Source organism: Lutra lutra, chromosome 8 (assembly GCF_902655055.1).
Source record: "Lutra lutra chromosome 8, mLutLut1.2, whole genome shotgun sequence".
In the NCBI taxonomy this organism is placed as follows: Eukaryota; Metazoa; Chordata; class Mammalia; order Carnivora; family Mustelidae; genus Lutra; species Lutra lutra.
This window is the reverse complement of record NC_062285.1, coordinates 73,839,006-73,862,478: the sequence shown is the minus strand read 5'-3', so window position 1 is coordinate 73,862,478 and position 23,473 is coordinate 73,839,006. Positions and strand designations below refer to the sequence as shown.

Genomic DNA, 23,473 nt, shown 5'->3' with positions numbered 1-23,473 from the left:
GAAAGTCAGTGTCTGCGGGGTATCCGAAATGGTGGAGGAGGAGGGGATTGGGGTGCTTGGGGTTCTTCCTCCCCAGGTCCCAGTGGACGGATGGCAAAGTACCCCGCAGGCGCGGTCACCCAGAGTTTGCCTGCCGCCAGCCCCCCGGCCGAGCTCCTCCGGCACCCCAGCTGCGGGCGCAGGGGATCCTGAGGCGGTGCGTGCGGGGCTCCCGGGCGCACTGTTCGCGGCCCGCGCAGCGCCGGTAGCGGCGGGCGCGGAGGCTCATGCTTCAGGGGAAACCCAAGGCCCGCGAACCGCTGTGGAGGCGGCGAGACATGGCAAGAGTTAAACGTCTGTGGGGGACCGCAGGATCCGTGGAGGAGCCGTCCCCCGAGGCGGCGCGTTTGGCGAAGGCCCTACAGGAGCTCAGTCAAACAGGTTGGTACTGGGGAAGTATGACTGTTAATGAAGCCAAAGAGAAATTAAAAGAGGCACCCGAAGGAACTTTCTTGATTAGAGATAGCTCGCATTCAGACTACCTACTAACAATATCTGTTAAGACATCAGCTGGACCAACTAATCTGCGAATTGAATACCAAGATGGGAAATTCAGATTGGACTCTATCATATGTGTCAAGTCCAAGCTTAAACAATTTGACAGTGTGGTTCATCTGATTGACTACTATGTTCAGATGTGCAAGGATAAGCGGACGGGCCCGGAAGCTCCCCGGAACGGCACCGTCCACCTTTACCTGACCAAACCGCTCTACACAGCCGTGCGGCCGCTCCAACATCTCTGTAGACTCACCATTAACAAATGTACCGGTACCATCTGGGGACTGCCTTTACCAACGAGACTAAAAGATTACTTGGAAGAGTATAAATTCCAGGTATAAGTGTTTCTGTCTTTCTAACCTTGCCTCGTCTAGAGTCTCTCCGAATGCAGCTATGTCAAAGAGAACCAAAACTTGAGTGCTCTGGATAACTCCTCGGGATTCTCAAAACAGCTGAAGTCCATCTAATTTAAATGGGTGCGGAGGTAGCTAGGTTTTTAAAGTTCCTCCAGAGATTTTCACGGGAGTGATGCTGACCTTTGTAAAGGCTGACCAAGACCCACCCGTTAATCCTTTTCCATTAGAATCCAATTCCGGAGTAAAGGTTGAAAGGAACGTTTTCTCGGAAGACTTCACCTTTCTGAGGTTCCTCTCTAGTAGGTCAAAGGTCCATTCCCCGGTAGCAAGGAGAGAAGGGGATGCAGGAGGATGGAAGGAAGCAGTGGAAGGAACCCCAGCTGACACAGGCTTAGCTTCAATTTTAGATGCCCGGTGGTCAGAGTCTCCATTAGGCCATTTTCTCTTTTTACGTTCTTGATGTACCTAGGAGTTTTGTTAAACAGATATGCTTGTGAGTATTTATCCTTCATTTTATGCAATTAACCGAATCAACCAAAAAAATGACCATGAAATCCTGTATTTGACTTCTTACTACATGTATGAACTCTCTCATGTGAATGAGTACTGTAGTATAATCTGTTTTAAGGGAGCCTTATCTCAGAACTATTTCCAACTGGTGCACATGGAAAAGACTTGGTCTTTTCCTTTAAGGCTAAAGACAAGAATGTCGTGCTCTACAGGTGCAACTCAATCCCTGAAAACAAAACCATGTAGATACGGACATTTGATCCTTTCAAGTAGCTGTGTCCCCCACCTGTTGCCATTGACTTTTTGGAAATGGCTGTAGAAATTTTCAAGTTGTCCTTGAATTGTCTAACCATGGACATCAGCGGTTGTCTCCCTTCTACCATGTAGAATATTTTGACTTAATTCTCTTCCAGATATAGGGGGATACCTGCCTGTTTTTTTTTTCAAAGTGTTTATTTACTGCTGTTACTATTTGATTAGAATGTATTAAATAAAAAGAAAAACCTTGAAAAAAAATATTCTGAATCTATAGTCATGGGGCTTAAAAATAATTTAGAAATTATACTGGTTCTGGCACTGCCTCAAATCATTCTTGAGGATTCTGATTTCCCAAGCTACACACTGAGTTTTATCTTACCTTTTAATTTTGTTTAACTTTTATCCCAATTCATTGTGTCTTAAAATATGTTTAAAGGACACTAATGTATACTTGATCTTTAAAAATAACTTCTCTTGCTCCTCATGAAATAATGTGGCAAATAATAGATTAGGACAAATTAAAGGAAAGCCTAGCTTGTAAATTCTGTTCGATCACCATCTATACTGCAGATATCTCATTTTCTGTTAAAAAAAAAAAATGAGAACCTCTTTTCTATAATAATATTTCATAAATTTAGCTTTTCATAGATTTAGAATAAACTTATAATTCTATGTTAATAAGGCTTGAGTGCCTTCAGTAAATGATTTTAGATTTATTCTTTTATGATATTTACTTAGTTTATATGGTAGGCACAGAATTTCAGCATAGGAAGGAACTATGCTGCTCATCTAGCCCATTTCCTAGTTTTATAGATGAGGAAAACTGATTCTCTTTTCTGGAATAACCACTCAGGTGACCTCAGATAAGAGACATAAATTTCAGTGAGCAGTCTTCTGATCCCATGATTATTCACATTATCCTAGAATTGCATTGTGCTACCATTTCACGATGCTTTGGTGAAACTCAACTTCTGATCGCCAAGCATGACTTGAGCTTTGAAGGTACCGAATAGAGATTGGACACTGAGGGAAGCAGAGATGTTTACAAATCCCAGAAGCACCACATAGTCTATTCTGATCCCCATCACTGATAGTCAGTTGGAAGGAGGTTGCTGTCTGCCCATTTCTAAACATAAAGGCTCAAGGCTTCCCTTAGGATCTTGGCTCTCGCCACTGAGTTCAACACAATGAACTCCAGATCCCAGTGATTGGTAAACCTGAGTATTTTCTGTTGCTTGCTCTCCAGGATCAACTCAGGTTCTTGATCATGGTGTGTTGGTGGTTTGCAAGAACCTGAAAAGGGCTGGCAAAAGCACAAAATGATGGATCTGCTGCCCTGTTCCACAGAGTAGACAGTGGCTGTGGCTACTGAGTACTTGAGGTGTGGCTAGTCCAAATTGAGATATGCTAAATATGCACTAGGTTCAAAAGCTTAGTAAAGAAATATGAATTTCAAATAAATTACTTTTAAATAAAAATTACATGTTGAGTTCATTATATCTTGGATATATTGGGTTAAATGAATTATTAAAATTATTTTTACCTTTTTCTTTTATTTTTTTGAGTGTGGCTTCTTTGAAAACTTGAAATTATACATGTGATTCACACATATATTTCCACTGGGTGGTGTTCCTTTAAGGAGTAGAGTAGGTAACATAAAAACTCCAACATCAGTGACTGGTACCATGACTCTCAGTCACCAAACCATGATCACCATCAGCTATACACCATGAGGCATTCCTGGTTATTCAGGAATTCATCCATTATTGAGAATGGATGATCACTGAGGGGCTGTAAATGCATTCATACAAGTTTCTGAATTTGGGAGAATCATAAGCTTGTGAAATAAAAACAGCAATGATTCTCCACCTGCATTGTCCAGTTCTCAGTACTATACATATAAAGGAAGTGGGAAAGTTATACCCACTTGAATGTTGGAAGCATATCATTTCTTCCCTACTTCAGTTGTGGATGTGGCATCTCTCCTAGCCTGAGGGTAAAAATTGTGAGGTAGGGCGATGCATTGTTCTGTAAATCATAAAAATGGGTTTTTATGGAAAGTAGGCAGTTTATGGTTATATTCATTAGGAAAACTTTTCCCAAATACATTACCCAAGTCTTAGAATTAGAGTTCAAGCTCAAAGTGTTCTTTAGTATTCACTTCCTTCTCAGGGAGATCATTCTATGTACATATCTCCAACAATCATGCTTCATTAAATTTTCTGGATGTGATCACATATAGAAAATGGTATGGTCTCTGCCTTTGAAGTAGTATACCATAGGACTGCTTAAATTATTAAATCAATATTATATATTACAATAGAATGGCCGTAAATATTCCAGTGACACAGGCGATATTTTCACATATAAGTATATAAGGAACTCTAGTTAATTTCTTTAGTAATTGTTGAGGACAGTAGTAGAAAACAGGAATTGTATTTACAGACTGTCAAGAATAAATATTGGATATTAAATGAGAATCAGAAAAATGAGCACCAGTTTGACAACATTACTGAGTCTCTTGAAGAAATATACCTAAGAACTTTCTTCTTGGAAAACAAACAAAACGAAAACAGGCAAACAAAACTTATCCTATATTTTCAGGATTCTTCACTCAGAAGTAATTTTTTATAGGCTACATTCAGTTAGTTTTTAAAAAAATAAAAAACGAACTAAATCCAAGCTGCTCAGAAATGTGTGTGTGTGTGTGTGAATAAACTGTACACAGAAAGTAATATATTGTGGTGATAACCAAAGAATAGTTCGTTACTGTCGAGAAACTTCCTGATTAATGGTGTATGTTGACTAGAATTTTGGCATTACAAATTAGGAAACACAGTTGAAGAGCATCCAGTCCAATAAATAAAACCCAAATCTATTTTTGATCGTTTACCTAACACATCTTAGAGTGTCCATGATCCACATTTTAAAAAAGTTTGGATGCTAATATTGGTCTCATGATTATTATATAAACTAAATTCTAATAACTACTACCACTACCACTATATCACTACCATAATAACCCAATATTCTTGAATTTCAGTGAAAGGAAAAGGTCTCTTTTTTTTTTTCTCTTTTTCATTTCACTGAAATTATGAGTTTCCCAGGATGGAAAGATTATGAATTCTCTAAACAAGGGCTATGGGGAGGGAGGAGCTGTTCAAGAAGTCCTTAAAGAGAGGGCTATGTCCTCCCTTAAGACTTTAGGCAGACCTCTAAGGGGAGGTGTGTCAGTAATGGAATTAGACTTGGATATCTAATCATTGATCCTGGCTACAGCTGAGGACCCCTACCTTATAGAAAAAATTTTGAAGTGTTAATTTAAACAAAAGTGTTAATTTAAAGTGTTAATTTAAAATTAAATTAAAGTGTTAAATTAAAGTGTTAATTTAAAATTCTTAAAACAGCCTGTACTAGCTTCAGATGTGAATTACCAGGGCATTTAGAGGGACCCACATCAGCCCTGTTCTGGCCATGACACTTCTCACAAGGAGAAGATATGAGGGGCCAGGATAGGCCCACACAGATATCCAAGACCCCATCTCCTGCCCTTCTATCCCATACTTCAAGGACACAGAACCAAGAATTCCTTCCCAAACAGCCCAAGCCACTGCCAGGGTTTACTAATGTCTTCTGTGGCCTAACCTCCCAAGGAAGACCTTGTTGCTGTCAGTGTTTACCCTTGGTCCCAAGAGGTAGTTCAGGAATTATGTCATTCCCTGGGAAGAGGTGAGGATAAAAAGCAGATATAGCACGGCAATGGTGTGGGGTGGGAAGAAGACGAGTTTCCTTTTTATGTCTGAAATGGTGAATAGGAATAGACCGGAAATGTTGCCCTTTTGACATATTGGCACATTTTTTAGATATGGTAGGAATAAGACAACCACAAAATGGAAATTTTTTAAAGAAAAAGTATTTTTTAAACATTTTCCCAAATATGGTCTAGGATTCTTTGTTGATGTTACCTCCCAATACTGATGGTGGTAGTCATTTCATAAATATGGCATATTGAAGATATTTTCACATCTTATCATGTGCTTATTTATTTATTTAGTTAGTTAGTTAGTTTTTATTAACATATAATGTATTATTAGCCCCAAGGTTACAGGTCTGTGAGTCACCAGGTTTACACACTTCACAGCACTCACCATAGCACATACCCTCCCCAATATCCATAACCCAACCACCCTCTCCCTACCCTCCCCCTGGCAACCCTCAGTTTGTTTTCTGAGATTAAGATTCTCCTATGGTTTGTCTCCCTCCTGATCCCTTCTTGTTTGTTCTGTTCAGATTTTGGAAATCATCCACCTTCTCAAATTACACACACACACACAAGTACATGTTAAGTTATATCTCATATATGTTACATATAAAGTACAGGTTATATATATCATACAGATTGAAAGCGTATATATGGAGAAATATTACATTTGAAGGAATGAGAATATTACTTATATTCAAATTTCATCACAGCAGTGAATACTCAAGGAAAATTAAGTAATGTCTTCAAAGTTAGGAGCAAAAAAGAGGTATTTAACTGTTTCTTATATTATGCAAGAGACACTTTCAATCATGCAATAGTCTAGTTTACTATTCTATTCACTCACCCTATACTAAAAGATTATTTAACGGGATTCAGTAAAATAAAAAGGGATCTTAGGAAAAGGAATATATGAAAGACAGGTAACAGTAGCAGCTACGTATAATCATAAGAAGGGAAGGAAATAAGAAAGTAAATAAAAGAGAATTTATTAGATACTGAAGCTTGAACGATTCCCCTTCAAAAAAAAAAAAGATATCACACTTTCTTTTTCATGAGGTCAGTAATACTTCTACATATACAGTTAAAAACAATACTGTGCTAATTATTATTTTTAAAGTAAACTATCATGGTCCTAAAAATGTGACAAAAAGAATGTGAATGAGGGGCGCCTGGGTGGCTCAGCTGGTTGAGCATCTGCCTTGGGCTCAGATCATGGTCTAGTGGGGAGGGGAGGATCTGGGATTAAGCCCCAAATCAGGCTGCTGCTCAGCAGGGAGTCTGCTTCTCTCTCTCCCTCTGCCTCCTCCCCCTGCTCATGTGCATGCTCTTGTCTCTCTCTTTCTCAAATAAATAAATAAATAAAATCTGAAAAAAAAGAGAATATGATTTTGAATGATGAACTTTCATAGTAAAAATTATATGATAATATAAATTATATTGTTTAAAATGTATCCATTAAGTAGATATTGCTTTAATTGATACAGTTTAAACATTGTCATTTAATGATACCAATTAAATTTAGAAAGGCAATGAGTAAAAGAACAAAGGAAAACATAGATCTAAAAACTTAAAAGAGGAAGGAAAAGACATGATAGCATAAGTTACCTAAATAATTAAATTTCTTATGTGTAGGGTCTAAAGATGATAAAACATTTAGGAGAATGGATGAAGAATTTTATTTAAGTCTTGTATGGGGATGTAAAAATCATTTGAGTAAGTTTCTGTTAATGTTGACAAGTCTTAAATCTCAAATAAATGAGCAACATAATTTAAAGCTAGGTATGGAACCCAGAGTGAGAAAAACCAAATGTTCTCATTGGCTTGGAAATCAAGGTTGGTTTATAACACAGGCAATAAATTCTTTATTATTTAGATTGAAAGCAAGTATTTCACATTATTTCTATAATTTATATAATTTCATATATCGTGAATTGGATAGTGGTTGCAAAGAATATTGAATAACTCAGAAAAAATGATGTATAGCAATAACAGGTGATAGTATTTTGGGAATATCTACACTCTTATATTTTAGTTTTTGTGTATAATTAGAACTGTATGTGCTTTCTATTATTAATTCCAAAGTTTTGTTTTCTATATTAAAAATAAATCAAAGGAAACAGTTTTAAACTTTGATATTCTTGATTGGTTCATTTTTGATATTGGCTACATTTGGACTTCATTTTATTTTAGATTGAAGACATAAGTGTTGAAATATGCAACATGGTTTTCTTTACTTTATGACTAAAAGACAAATTTTTGGACATTGAAAATATCGTGAGTCAATCTGTTCTTGGAAATTTACCAGCTACATTTTACAGAGGTTTAAATTAAGTTAGCACACCTTAGGATACTTACTCCAGCAGAATTTATTGAAGATTAATAATAGTTGTATGATTCACATGTCATAATACGTTTTTAACCAGTAAGGTGTCATTTAACTTTGTAAATCCAAAACACACAGCGTGCAAGCTGTCCCAAACTTGTGAACAGGTTGTTTCAAATAGTTTGTTTGGAACTTGGAATTTACAACACATTTTCCTACAGAAATAAAATTATAAATTTTTTTGGGTAGCCAGCCAAACCACAAAAGCTTATTTAATCCATAAATTAGTATCTGGGCTACAGGTCAAACAGGTTTAGAGCTGGTAGTCAAGGGTACTTGTAGTTTAAGAGGGACAAGGAAAGCATTTGTTTCTTTTCCTTTTTTTAGTTTGAAGGGGTAGCATAGATAAAATAAGAAGATAATTTTGTCCTCAACACTGTCAGCCTCTCTTTTTGTACCCTCACCTTCTTCTATTACACCACTTTTCTGTTTCCTTTTCTAAAGACTTATTGATTGATTGATTGTATGACAGGGAAAGGGCGGGGAGAGAGTGAGAGAATACAGTGGGGGGCAGAGGAAGAGGGAGAGAGAATTTCAAGCAGACTCCCCACTGAGCACAAAGCCCAATGTGGAGCTCTGTCCCATGGCTCTGAGATCATGGCCTGAGCTATGATAGAGCCAGAGGGAAGATACCCAGGTGCCCCTATATTATACCACTTTTCTCTTTCCTCAAACATCAGTGTCACTGGTTGTACTTTTTTGGGAGTTGGGATCTGGGTAGTGATAGAATAGCAGAGCATCACTTTGTACCTTGTTCCAAACTCAAAAATCATCCCTTACGACTTCCCTCTGAGCCTCTCTGTATTGTGCTGAGGACCTCAAAGGAAAGTTGGAAGAAATTGATCTTGACTAAATTCACATGAAGTTATAGATGAGATTGTCTTTCTACAAATCTTATCTCCTTGCTATTGTCCCTATTTCTCTTCCTCAAATAATTTTTATCCAAATATGAACTTAATGATATTTCACAGAAGGTAATGAGGTTACATACAAAACTCAGTCACGAGCATCGTTAATACAAGTATATTTGGTAAAAAGGCCCACCTTACAGAATCTGAATCCTCTTTCTTCTATTTCCTTTCCTCTTTTCCCATCTTTGTCTCCTGTATTTGCTTTTCACAGCTTATTTTATTCCTCTACTTCTAAACCAAGAGATTTTTATAAAAGCTGATATTCTGTCTTGTTTTTTTTAAACAAATGGTGAGCTGACAGTGAATATCGGGTCTTATCAGTGGGTTTAATGTTCTTTGTCATACACCCCAGCCATATAAAAGAGACTCAATGTATTATTATAATGAAGGACAGTTTACCCACTTTTGTGACATCTCTATGTCTGCCTTCAAATGAATGTCTAATGGACTTCCAAATCACCTCCTAAGTAATATTCCTTTCATTATTCAAATCTACTTAGCCTCATATAATAACTAGGCTTAATAAATCTTATGTTCATCTGCTTTTCAGTAAAATGATTAATATTAGGCCAAACCCTAAATTTGTTTCTTAGGTTCTTCTAACTTTTACTTCTCTCCCTTTTTTCTCTTTCATGCCTTCTTCCACTTCCTTTTTGAAAATTAAAATGTGTGTGTGTATATATATATACATATATATATACTGTTCACCTAATAGAAATGAAGACATATTCTGTAAGAGACTAATAGTTTTTGGAGAGACTGTTCAACCTTTTCCTCAAGATTTGGTCAGACTGTCTGGTGTCAGTTTCTTAGCAATTCTGACAAAATGGGCTTTAAGTTTATTTAATTTCAGACACAACTTTTTTTTTCTTTAATCAGTTCAGAGAAAAGTATTTTATGCCTATCCGAAGATTTCACGAAGTTCCATACTCTGACGGAATTTAAATTATTTCACATTTATTTTAAAGTCAGCTGTTTCAAGAGAGTCAATAAATAACGGCTGAATAAAAAAAAATGGTTTGTTCTTCAAATTTATAAATTTGCATCATATGTAAAAATATAGTTTTTTTAACTTATTGCTATGCTTAATAGTTAAAATGAGTTATATTAACTATATTTGAGGCTGCTGTCTATAACTGGAAAGAATATGCTAATTCTAATTCACCCATAGTAATTTGCTTACAAGTAAGCTCAGAAGGATAACCTTCGTTAGGTCAAAAAACATGGTGGATTAAACACAAGTCTCATAGTATAAAATGTTTGAATTCCTTTCCGGTCTTAATAGCAAAACTTGAGTAATGCATATTATGAGAAAAGTACTCCATTATGCATATTCATTGATTTTTATCCTCACCATAACCCTACCAGATAGATATTATTACCAGCCTTGCTTAACAGATGGGAAAACTGAGGCATAGAGAGTAGTTAATGAGCAGCAGAGACTGGATATGAACCTAGACAGTTTGTCTCTAAAGTCCATGGTCTTAGTTGTGACATCACACTGTCCCACTAGAAAGAAACGCATCACATTCCAAAGCTTCAAACAGATGATTTATAGCAGGGCACTAAGGACTATAATAAAGACAAAACAAACCACACTTCAAAACAACTAACCAATTAACCAACATAAATGACCAAAACCAAAAAATGTTAGAACTGGGTACACAGAGAATAAATTGGACCCTAATCAATGAATTTGGTTATTTGGTCTTTCATGTTTTATACTTAATCCTTCCTTGGTTTTATATATTTTTTTATATAAGTACATCAGATTCACCTTAAGAATTATAGTCTGGTTTGGCTCTAATGTTATTGTACTGAATTGTCGATAAGATGAGAAACCAATAAAGTTTTAGATGGCGCTCTTAACACTGGCTATTTATGTAACATTTTAAAATTTTTGCAAATCTACTTTTATTTCAATATATTTGAACATTTTCTATTTTTATATGCCTATTTCTAATGCTTAGGGGTTTAGAATATCTACATAGAAATAAAAAAGACTAATGGAAATTAATTCTTTTATTTTTATAACTGACATTTAATACAAGCAGATGTGTAGTGAAAGAGAAGTGATTTATTTTACCTTACTTTCAATTAGAAGAGATTTACTTTTAGATTGATATTTTAGCTTCTTGTTGTTGGCCTGCTTTTGTAGATATTTTCCCAAACATATCTAGATAATTTTCTTCTTTAATACTGTCTTTTCTCCTAACACATTTCAAATTTTTTATTAATTTATTCTAATTCTAATTTTTTCTTTTGTAGAGTTTTCCTTTATTTTCATAACACTGAAACCTAATCCTTAATCATTTGTTTTTCCTTTTCTGCATCAATCTTTTCATTGAAAAATTATGATTCCACATATTACTTTTCTCTTTCATTTTCTTGCAAAATGATTCCTTCACTTTCTATACTATCTTCCTATCATTCTTGCCCAGTGGTTTCAGACAACTAATCATGGACATGATTTTTTTTAACAGGAAGATCATAATCTAGAGTTTGAAAAGAAAGAATATTGACTGGTTGTGAATTTATCTATGATGATTATTCTCCCTCAATAATCCCTTCATCTTTTAGTATTAGATCATATTTAGGTGATTTGCTTTTTCTTTTAACTTGGAAAGAGAGTGTAGAATTTTTTTCAAGTCCCTAAGATAAGCAATGTTAATGTCAACAACTACAGCAAAAACACGCAAACCAAAAAGAAGAAAGAAAAAAAAAATTAGGAATTTTTCCAGGCCATGTTTAGTGTCTTAGCTTTTTAGTTTTGTAGTCTGCATTACCCTATATTAGAGATTTCATTAAGTGCCTAATACATATTTATTGAACATAGAGATGAATAACTATAATAAAATTTTGAGAAGTATTTATTCTGTTCTTTTTGCAAATATGGTTCTTTTAGAGCCTCAGTTTTTCATCTATAAAATGAGAAAATAAAACTATTATTATCTACTTTGAGGAATATATAATATAGTGTATAAATGTGCTGGCACAGTGTTTAACACTTAGTAGCTCTCAATCTATGTTGATTTTTCCCCTTCCCCAAAATGGAAGTTGTCGAAATAATTAACAGACTTGGGATGGGTAAGGGATTTAGTAGATTCTAGTTCTCTCCCCAAAATATGAGAATTACTAAAAAGGCTCACCAGAAAAATGAATCAGCTGACACCTGCTAGGATGGCTATAATAAAAAACAAAACATGCAAACAAACAAAAGCAGAAAATAACAAGTATTGGGAAGACTGTGGAGAAATTGGAAGCCTTTTACATTGCTGGTAGGAATGCTATGGAAAACAATTTGTGGTTTCTCAAAAAGCTAAACAGAATGACCATATGATCCAGCAATTCTACTCAGTGTTATGTGGCCAAAGGAACTGAAAACCAAGACTCGAATACATATTTGTACATCAGTGTTCATTGCATCGCTACTTGCACTAGGCAAAAGGCAGAAATAACCTAGGTGTTCATCAACAGGTGAATAGATAAGCAAATGTGGATACCCATAGTATACACAGTATGGGTGAACCTTGAAAACATTATTCACCGTGAAATAAGTCAGACACAAAGGGACAGATACTGTACGGTTCCACTTACATTAAATATCTATATTAGACAAGTTTATACAGACAGAAAGTAGATTAGAGATTACCAGAGGCTGAAAGGGAAGAGAGGATGGGGCGTTGTTACTTAATGGTTACAGAGTTTCTGTTTGGGGTGATGAAAACTTCTTGGAAATAAGAGTAATGGTTGCAGAACATTATGAATGTAATTAATGAGCATGGAACCTGAGGCAGGGATCAGTCCCAGGACCCTGAGATAATTACCTGAGCTGAAGTCAAGAGTCGGATACTTAACTGACTGAGCCACCCAGGTGCCCCTTAATTGTATACTTTAAATGGGTGAACTGCATCATATGTGAATTATATCCAATAAAGTTGTTAAAAAGCTGAAAGTCCATTAGGTGCTCCTTTGTTAGGAGGAAGGGAATCAGTACTTTTCTGTTCCCATGATAGGTCTTGGGATTGACCATATTAATTAATGTGACAATGTAAATTAGAATGCTGCTATGATCAACTACACAGCAAAAAAGTATAATATGTTAGAGTGAACTTGTACATGCTAACATGCTGTTATGCTATGAAAGACTTCTAGATTTCTCCCACTTGGCAAATCACTCACTTAGCTAGAGGAGTAGACAGCTGACCCCAGAACTTCAGAGCTCCTTCTTGTTAGAAAGTCACTGTGGAGCATGTCCTCACACTTATATATGCAAAATATTTGTACTGTTTGTTTGCTAGTTTGGTAGTAAAACAAAAGAAGGCAGCCCAGAAGCATGCTCAGCCATCTTTCAAATGGCGACTGACTCTAGTTCTACTTTGTGGAATATATTTTGATTTTTTTTTTTTACTATGTAAAGTTATCATTTTTCATCCTGAAAATAAGTGGAATAATCAACAAATGATACTCCAACAATGCAAACTAGGTTTGCAACTAAGCTACCTTAGTTTGGAAGTAGGGAAAATTTACCCTGAAGAAGTGGAATTTAAGTTGAAATGGAGTGTAAGTAGACATTAGCCAAATAAAAATTTAGATAAACATTATTGCAGACAGAAAAAAACAGCAGAGGACAGAAGCCTTATTTCAGAAATGATTTAGTGTATCCTAATAACAGATAAAATTGCTTTGACTAGAGCTTGGTAGCAATAAAGAGGTATTATACATATTAAGTAAAGGTTATGGATTTGATTCTAAATGTGAAATGTGAAGACTGAAGAATTTTATGCATGGGACATAACATGATAAGATTTTTGTTTGAAGAACATCAATCTTGGCGTTATTTGGGAAAATATGGATTGGAGAGAACAACTAGGTAGAGACAGACTGAGGGAATAACAGGTGATAATGCTTTGGACTGTTTTGGTGACAGTGGCATTAGAGACAATTGAATAATTCAAGACATATATTTAAGAAATAGAACTAGAAGGACTTGGAGACAAAGTAGATTTGGGGGCCTGAATCCTAGGGTTGGCCCAAACAGTTGGATGGATGTTGGCTCCATTTATCATGACCAAAAAATTAGAGTGGAGAACAATGAGGGGGTGAGTTTACTTTAAGGACATGTTGAGTTTGAGATGCCTAGAAGACATCCAAGTAGAGATACAAGAAGAGGGGTCTGAGATAGAAAAAATATTGTGGGGTCTGGACATATACATGTCATTAAAATAGAAAGGTTAAATGAAATGGTCTGTGAGAGAGACAATAGTTAGAACTGATGCTCAGACCAGGCAGCTCTAACATTCAAAGGTTGAATATAGAAGAACAACAAACACTCAATGTCCTAAAAGGAGCAGACAGAGAAGTGTGATGAAAAACAGGACCCTGCTGTAATGGAAATAAAGAGAAGAAACTGTTTAAAGGAAGGCTTGGCCAAGATCAAGTTGCAGAAAAATGGAGGTTTCCACTAGATTTAGTAATATAGAGGTCATTGTTAACCTTAGAAATAGTAGTTTTTGTAGCACTGTTTGTGCATGAAAGCCATACTATATTTCATTGGGAAGTGAATGTCAGGTGGTTTAATGGTAACAGCATGCATAGACACCATTCTAAGGAAGTTTAGCTGAAAAAGATTCAAGAACTAGTATTAGAGAGTCATGTAGAATCTATGTTCTGCCATCTACGACTTGATCGTTGGCAGATTATTTAGTATCTCTGATTTTGTACTCTAATCAGAATGATACTAACAAGAATGCCTATCTCAAAGGGCTGGTTGAAGAGGGTAACAATGCTTTGGTATTAGTAAATACCTAATAAATGTAAGCTACAATTATCCTTGTTTATATATTATAATATTTTGATATAAAAGGGATCTTCTCAGTCATAAAAATGAACTTCATATTCTTCAAAAATTTTCTAGCTAGGAATAGCCAAGCTAGGAGAATAAGAGGATAAAGATAGGAAAAAATTAAGGTCATTTATGCTAAGTAATCATTTTAATTTCTTATTACTAATACTTGGTTAAAAAGTTTTTCCAGTTTCTTGGGGTGCCCGGGCTGCTCACTCAGTTGAACAGCCAACTCTTGATTTTGGCTCAGGTAATGATCTCAGGGTATTGGGATTAAGGCCCATGTGGGGCTCTGTGCTCAGTGGGGAACGTGCTTGAGGATTCTTTCTCTCCCTCTCCCCCTCCCCCCATATTGATATAGATATACATATAACACATGAAGACATATATTTTATAAATATATTATAAATATATATTATATATAATAAGTAAATTTTTTAAACAGTCCAGTTTCTCATTCTTTTGCATGAAACTATTTTTTACATATATCTTATCCTATAGTGTTTTATTGCAGAAATAAAATACAGAGTTTTTCTCATATTTATTGGCTTAAAATAATTGTGAAATTATTAGGATAGTTAAGAAAATATGTTGTTTTTAATCATAAAGACATTTATTTGGGAAACTACTATTCTAGATAACTTATAGACTATACACTATCTTCCTATTTCCTCTCTGTTGCATATTGTCTGTATAATTTTATGAAAAGAAACTGTCTTGGCAGATATAAATCACCAAATTAAAAAAAATAATTGAGTATTTTGCATATTTAGTTATATTTTAATATTTCTTATTTACAAATATTTTGTAATCCTTTTAAAAATAACAATTGAGCTTTTCACTTTGCTCCATTTCAGTTGGCTTTTTTGAGCTGCAATGCATCTATTTTAAACAGAGACATTTTTCACATTTCAATTTAAAATGTTCAGTTCATTACTATGGACCCACCTAGTGTTGACTTTTCAAATCCATTTCCTTTCTGTGTGTGTATGCTTATGCTATCCATCATATAAATTGTGTAATAAATGAAATGCTTAAATAATCTTAACATTTACAAGCTCATTTCAGAGTCTTAATGTTTTTGTTTCCTTTCTTACGATATGCATTGTATGCAACATAAACAATCCGAAAATAATTGACTATGGGTTAAATACTCAGCTGCTGGAAAACATCTTATTGCTCTTTTCAGCATCATTCACTCAAGAGGAAAATATAATCACCAGTATGAAGAGTAGTATTATTGAAAGAGGTCATTTTACATAGGAATTTGTGTGATTGATTATATGCACTGGAGTTACTTCTCTAAGTTTATAAACAATACCTTATTGACTGTAATAATTGCTCACACATATATTGCATTTTGCAGTTTACAAAGCATTTGTATGGATATTATAATATTAAATATCTATGTCATTTTTAAAAGATAGGTATTGGTATCATCCCCCATTTACAAATGAAACAATTGAGGATAAAAGGCATCAAGGCAGAATTATGACTTGAACCTTGGTTCTCTGATTTCATATAATAAATGTTTGTGTTTCTGCACTATATTGCTCCTGAGATGTTGGTATATAATTCGATCAATGCACATGAATTATAAATAAGTATGTACTCAGTATGCATAAAATTTGTCCTATCATGTACATAAAGTGTCAATGTTTGGAAATAGGTCTATTAGTTAATTACATTAGTAAGATTTAATTAACTTACTGCGTAGTTCAATATATTTTTCGTCATTGCCATTTCTGTAATTTCACTTCTGCTCAAATAAACTACTTTGGTTTAATCAACCTAATTTTTTCTTTTTTTAAAAGATTTTATTTATTTGACAGACAGAGATCACAAGTAGGCAGAGAGGTAGGCAGAGAGAGGAGGAAGCAGGCTCTCCGCTGAGCAGAGAGCCTGATGTGGGGCTCGATCCCAGAACCCTGGGATCATGACCTGAGCCGAAGGCAGAGGCTTTAACCCACTGAGCCACCCAGGCACCCCCTAATCAACCTAATTTTAATTTGTTTATTTTCAATACATATAATACATGGAAATATAAAACTTATTACCTAGATGTTTATGACAATCACGGCTGCACAGAATTTGCTGCTTTTCAGTTTTTGCCTAAATAGAAACAAACTTGTTCCTGTCCTTTATGTGGGAGGGAAAAAGAAAAAAACAGTCCAGTACAAGTCATTTACTTGAGCTAACCTCTTAATACATTTACTGGCTTTTTGTTGTTGTTGTTGTTGTTGTTGTTGTTGTTGACTTTCCCTCTAAAGTGGAGAGGAGGAAATGCAGGGAGAAAGAAAAGAAAAAAAAAAAAGTTTTGATTCCTATCCCGTCTTCTCCCACACTACTATTCCTCTACTCAGAAAACTGAATTTGCAAAAGGCTATTTCTGTTGCTTCTTTGAAATTTTGAATAAGTAATGAAATAATCTGCATCAGGTAATGGACAACTCAAAACTTATAAGGCTGAATATCACTGTGTTCTAAGAGTGCATCTCAAGGTGCTACAAAGCCAATTGTAAGAAAGCAAGCTTGCCGCTTAATTCTGCACTTCTTCCCAGTGTTTGTGGTTGTTACACTGAAAGTATCATGAGGGAAACATAAACCTTTATGCGGGGGGTCAGCTCATAATTTGTCCAGGAAATTGTCTAGTGCCGGGGTGCTTTACCTCTGGTCTTCGTGCCTCCATCACTTGGCTGTGGTTGCTGGTGTTTTCGAGGCACGATGGGACAGTGGCCCAGCATGACCTGGTCACTGGTGTTGAACCGTGAGTGGTCCTTTGGTTGATAGGGACGAGTTGATACACAGGTAGGAATTCGCCCTGAACATGACGGTGCAGGCCACCTGAGACTGATTTGATACTGGCCACCCTTGGTGTTCAGGCGTCTGCTTGTGGTGCTGAGCACCAGCTCTGGACACTGGATGGGAATAAGTTACACAGGTTCCCCCAGGAAGGCAGGGGGGGCGGAGAGGGCCACCAATCAGACCGGCTCCCCTGCGCAAGGCACTACGCCGCCAGATGTGGGTGTGCACATGCTAGGCACCATGGTGCAGCTTGCGGGGCCGCACAGCCGGAGCCCACTGCTAGCCGCCTTGCTCCCGGGCTAGCCTTTGTTCTTGCTGAGGTCTGTGCCCCTGGCGGATGCTTCTTCAGTCTGGTTTTTGCAAACTCAGCGTGACAGCTTTCCGACGTTATGGGTCGCTGTGAAAGATTGCGTTTCTCAAGGTGGGCCAGAGTTGGTGGAAACATGTAAATACAGTTTTGTGTGTTTTGTTTTGTTTTAAGATTTTATTTATTTGTTGGGGGGAGGCGTGCACAAGCAGGGGAAGCAGTAGGCAGAGGGAGAATCAGACTCCCCGCTGAGCAGGGAACCCCCACCAGGGACTCAATCGCAGGACTCTAAGATCATGACCTGAGCCTTACAGCCCTTAACCGACTGAGCCACCCAGGTGCCCCTGTAAATATAGTTTTAATTCTATAGACATATAGATGCCAATATGTGTATATTTATATGAACATACAGTTATATTTTATTATTTTTAATATTTTAGATAATTAATTGAAAAAAAAGCCTTCTTTACTCTATTTGAGGTGTTTGAAGTATTTGAAAGACACAGTAGTAGATGATCATACTGTGTTACCTGGTACATGACACATAGATATGTGTGTAACATGTATGTGCATACACACACACATCCTTAGGGAATATAAACTTAATGAAGAACCCATGTCATGCTGGACTTTACACAGCCAATTAACAGTCTTCTCCAGGAGTATAATAGGTTAGCATGTTAGCTTCCTTTTTAAGGTTTCCTCCTTTCCTAGGAGGAAACGTGAACATGTTGCATTCTTCTGGACGTCTTATATGGGAACACCTATGCTAAGAGGACCACTGTGTATCTTTTGGGGAAGCATAAAATAGTAACTGAGGTGTGTCTTTCCTGAGGCCAGATTGGTTGCAAGTAAATAAGGGCATATCAAACAAGTGTTTCTGAGGAATACATGTGGGGAATATGATGACAATTACAATAACATAGTACATTGGGATAGAGAAAAATGTATTGGGATAGTGAAAATGTATTGGGATAGTGAAAAAATAATAGATAAAGGGAAAATGGGCAAATGTGTGATAAAATAAGGCATTTTATGGTATATGTTATAAGATAGAAATATCTAGTTTACATTAATTAATACTCCGATATTTACCTCCCATACTATGTCTTAATCTGTTCCTGCACACATTTGGAATTCTTTGGGTGTGATGCTTTTCTAACTACGCTTTGAAGAGAAAGAGAGGGTTGTTGGACTACTCTCCCACTCCAACTGTGCTCCAGTACCCACCACATAAATTCACCCTATTTTTTAAATGTCTCTGTTATCCCTAAGTTTTGTTAATTTCGTTTTTGTTTTTGAGGAAGTATTTTAAGGCTAAAAAGTTTGAGGATTACTGCTTTAGGTTTTTATTGATCTGTTATAAATTTATCACTGACTGATTTTATTCGCAGGATGCTTATTTGAAAGTATACACTTCAAATGCAAAAACAGTCCATTGAACAAAACTTATGCCCAACTTTTTGTACTTCATTGGTGTGTGCACGCATGCATGACGGACTCGGGATATAGTCAGTTGTAATCCTGTTGAGCATTTCTCTGAAAGCTCTCTAAAGTCAAGTCATTAAATTAACCAGTCTAGTTCCCCTCTGATACTGAATTTTGCTCTTATATGGGAATGTCAGATTCAGGGATTGAGAACAATTCCTTGAATTCTGCAACTACTTTTATATAATTTCTTAGGCTGTAGGTATGCAGGCAGAACGGCACACATGTAATGGAAAAACATGGTTATATGTATTTGACAGGAATTATAGAAAAAGAGAAATGAGATAAGTGTATTATTTCTGTTTGCATTTATCATACCCATTGTGTATTTGCATTTGTCATAGCTAGTCTTATGCTCAGGCAGCATTCTTATTTTCTCTTATACTTCTTCAACAGGTTAATAGGATAGCTTTCTATTTAACTTGTTTAAGAAATTATTTAAGTATGTTTTAATTAAGAGGAGGTTATTTGCCCTTTTTTGTACTTGGATGCTCCCATTAGAAAGTCCTTTATGTAACAGTGCAGTTCCCTTTAAAAAAAAAAAATGCTTGCTTTCCTTAAACTAAAACAGAATAGGCATGTTTAACATACATGTTGGTATTTATTATTCCCCTGCCATTCTTCCAGAATATCAGAATGATAAGAGGAAATCATTAGATTCTCTCCATTTAATTTAACAGTTTTAATTGGACAAGATCATTATTACATTTTCTTTTAATGAATTGTGGGTTGGTTTTCAGTGAATCAAATTGTTCAGGTTGCTTATGAGGTTCAGCCCTTGACTTAATATCACTAATGATTTCTACAGGACCTAAAAGTAAAACTACAGGAAAAACCTATCAACAAAGAGATATAAATGGAATATTTTTAGATCAAAAATAAGATTCACATCTTTGTACTGGAAGAAAAGGACAACAGTGGGCAATTGCATACTTGATCACTTTAAATGCAATAAAAATGGCAGTGATTGCCTAATTGCCAAAATAGCATCTGGACTCATGGAAAACTAGAATGGCAGTTGTATTTAACAGGGATTATTGCCATTATGAAATTAATAAAGAAGTCCATTATGCTATGAAAGTAGTTACTAGTCCATTATTTTTTCTCAAAAACTTTATAGACATGCGTATAGACATTTTTTAATGTCAACATTTTTTTCTCACTTGTCTATTTTTCTTAAAGTATGGTTTCAGTTGACAGTTTTCACTTTCTGATGCAATTGCTGCTATAGAGACCCTATGTTGTTTGTAGTGTTACTTGTGGAAGGGAATAAAATATTTCTGTGTGTGTGTGTGTACAGAGGGGTAGAGGAAGGCTATAGAGTTTATAGTTTTGTTTTTCCAGAGATAAACTCTGTTCTGATATCTTAAGAGCATCTCGCATCAATGACTGTCTAATGGCCAAAATCTGTAGCTTTTTAAATAAGGCTTTTTAAAAAAAAGCATCACGATGTTGTTTGTCCTTTCTTAAAACTTCATTCTTTCTAAATAATTCTTTACTTACCTTAAAAAACAGCCTTTTCATACTTATGGAATAAAATCTACTTTTTCTGTATTTTTACTTCAGTGTAATATCTCCTCCTCTAGGTTGAAAAATCTCTATGTCAAACTCAATGTCACATCACTTTTCCTACAAAAAATCCCAACTTCCAAATTTCTGTTAATACCACCACTGTTGTCCATGGACTTTGGCCCTCCACCACATGTTGTTTCCTAGACTTCAGTCCTGGTCTAGGGAAGCCTTTTTTGAGGAAGTAATATTTAAACCCAGATGTAAAGATAATGATGGGGGAGACTGTCCCAAACTTGGGAAACAGATTATGCAATGCCTAGTGATACCAGTACATGCAAATTTAGGGTTTTGAAGTCTCCTACGTTTTTCTTCAGCTGGGAGTGCAGTGAGTACTCTAGAACTTTGAAATGCTCTGCAGGATACACATGACAGAATATCTTTCTTTACAGAGCTTAGAGTGAAATGGTGGGAAGTTATGTTCTACCGAGTATTGTGGGAGTGTCAAGAAGAATAACAAGTTAGGGATCAAGATAGGATTCCAGTAGGATCTGATGCTTCCACAAATCTTAAAGGATGAGTAGGAATTGGCCTAATAAATTGGGGTGAGGAAATGTGGAAGATAGTTCAGGAGTAATGCATATTTTACACAAATGCATTGAAGAGAAGCTATAGCAAGCTGCTTTCCAGCAACTTTATCAGTCCAATGTAGTTGGAGAGTGAATTTCATGGTATTTAGGAAGAAATAAGACTGGATAAGGAGATCATAACAGAGGCAAGTATTGCATATTAAGGACTTTTGACTTATAATAAGGCTATCGTCTCTCAAACTTGAGTTATAGATAGCTTCTCTGAAAGAAAAAAATGATATACCCCCAAGAATAGATTTACTGGGATGTTTGAATTTCAGCTAAATAAATATTTATTTCAGAAACTGAAATTGTAGTCTATGAAAATATCTTTAGATTGAGGATTATAATTAAAAAGGAGAATATTGTTCTTTCTAGCAGGTAAAATACGTTTTAATAAAAATATGTTATATATTATTATAGGCCTCTGATGGTATGTTTGTGTGGGATCTGCCTTTCTGAATCTGAGAAATATGTATAGTTTATAGATAAACCTTGGAGAGTTTTTAGTTCAACTAGATGTCTATTTAAATAATTAGATTTATGTTTATTTAAGGTTTTTGTAAAAGAAATGGATTAACATTCAAAATGAAAAAAATATAAAAAGATAGAAAATCATATCTCAGAAAGTTTTAACTCACCTATCTCCTCTCAGTTAAGTTCCCACCTCCCATTACCCCAGCATTATAATTATTTTTGTTTCATTTTCTGATTTGTCCTTCTATTGTTTGCTTATGAACATATAAGCAAAAAGGAACTTGATGTCTTATTTTCACACATTTTGTAGCATACTGTGTTCATTTCTGTTATGTGTCTTGCTTTTTCACTTAATGTATATCAACAATTTACTGAAGTTCTTTTTTGTATCAGTGCATACAGTCTTTTTTAAAAATAACTGTATAGTATACCATTGTGTTGTTGTGTCCATAATTAATATACCTCTGGGTTGTTACCAGTCCTCTGCTATTACATGCTGTTCTATAGTGACTAACTTTGGCTACATAACATTCTGGACATGTGAAAGTTTCTCCAATAAATTCTCAGAAGTGGAATTTGCTTTGTAATTTTGATAGGTATTTCCAAATTGCCATCCATAAAGGTTATATAGATGTACTTTTCTAGTAGTGATATACAAGAGTGCTTGTTGCCATAAGTCATACACAAATTGTAAGTGGTAGTAAGTTTTGCTGTAAGAAACAATCCCACTCTCTCCATAGATTAAATTATTATTATTTTTTTCTTGTGTTACATGAGGGCTCTGGGTTTGCTCTGAGTCAACTGCCTGTTGGTTTGATTGGGCTGGGCTGGGGTACATTTGGCTCTATGTCTTTTCTCATTGCAAGGTTTAGGCGAAGGTGATTAGTCCTGGTCTGGGATATGCTATTTTCATGGTGGAAGGCAGAAACAAGATGAGGTAGCTGAGCCAAATAAATCTTTCATATGGAAAGTTCCATATTCCATTGACCAAAGAAATGGATAAAATATTCAACGAAGTTTGATTTTTTCGCCATGTTGACAGGTTTTAAAAAATGATTATCACATTGTTGTAAATTGTATTAGTATTAAAGGATGCGGAACATCTCTTTTCCTTAAGAACCATTTCTGTTTTCTTTGATCAAGTAATATTATTTGCCTTTTTACTATTGGACTGTTGATCTCTTTATTACTAATTTCAAAGACCTTTTCACATTTTAGGGAGACTAGGTCTTTCCTTTGATATGGGTTGCATATATTTTTTTCCAAACTTGTCTCATGTCTTTTGGTTTTTTATGGTGCCTTTTATCATTCAGATGTTTTTGTGTTTATATGATTGGATTTATTTACTTTTTAAAAAAATTTTATGGCTTCTGAATTTTGATCCATTATTAGTAAGAGTTCTCTACTCCATGATTATATTGGAGATTGTTTGTGTTCCCTCTGCTAGATTTATGTTTTTTTATTCTTTATATTTGAATCTTTATCCATTCCTGTTTGCATTCGTCCTGAGGTAATCATAGAGCATTTGTTGAATGCTGCCTATATCATTTACCAAATAGAATATACTAATTACCGCCTTCTGTGTTTGTGGACCTTTTTTCAGTACTTTCCTTTTTATTCCTTCAGTCTTCAAATCCATTTAGTATACATCTATTTAAAATTTATTGAGCCTCTTTATTATATTTTAATTTCTGGT

At 35.4% G+C, this 23,473-nt stretch overlaps 2 protein-coding genes across 2 annotated transcripts in view; both read left to right on the top strand.

Annotated features, from left to right (window-relative positions):
• The window catches only part of SOX5 (SRY-box transcription factor 5), a 981,725-nt gene that overhangs the window by 531,480 nt on the left and 426,772 nt on the right, over positions 1–23,473 (top strand).
• On the top strand, positions 344–1,123 carry LOC125106296 (suppressor of cytokine signaling 2). Its single transcript, XM_047740103.1, has one exon. It carries the CDS (start codon positions 438–440, stop codon positions 876–878), a length of 441 nt encoding a protein of 146 aa, XP_047596059.1. The 5' UTR covers positions 344–437; the 3' UTR covers positions 879–1,123.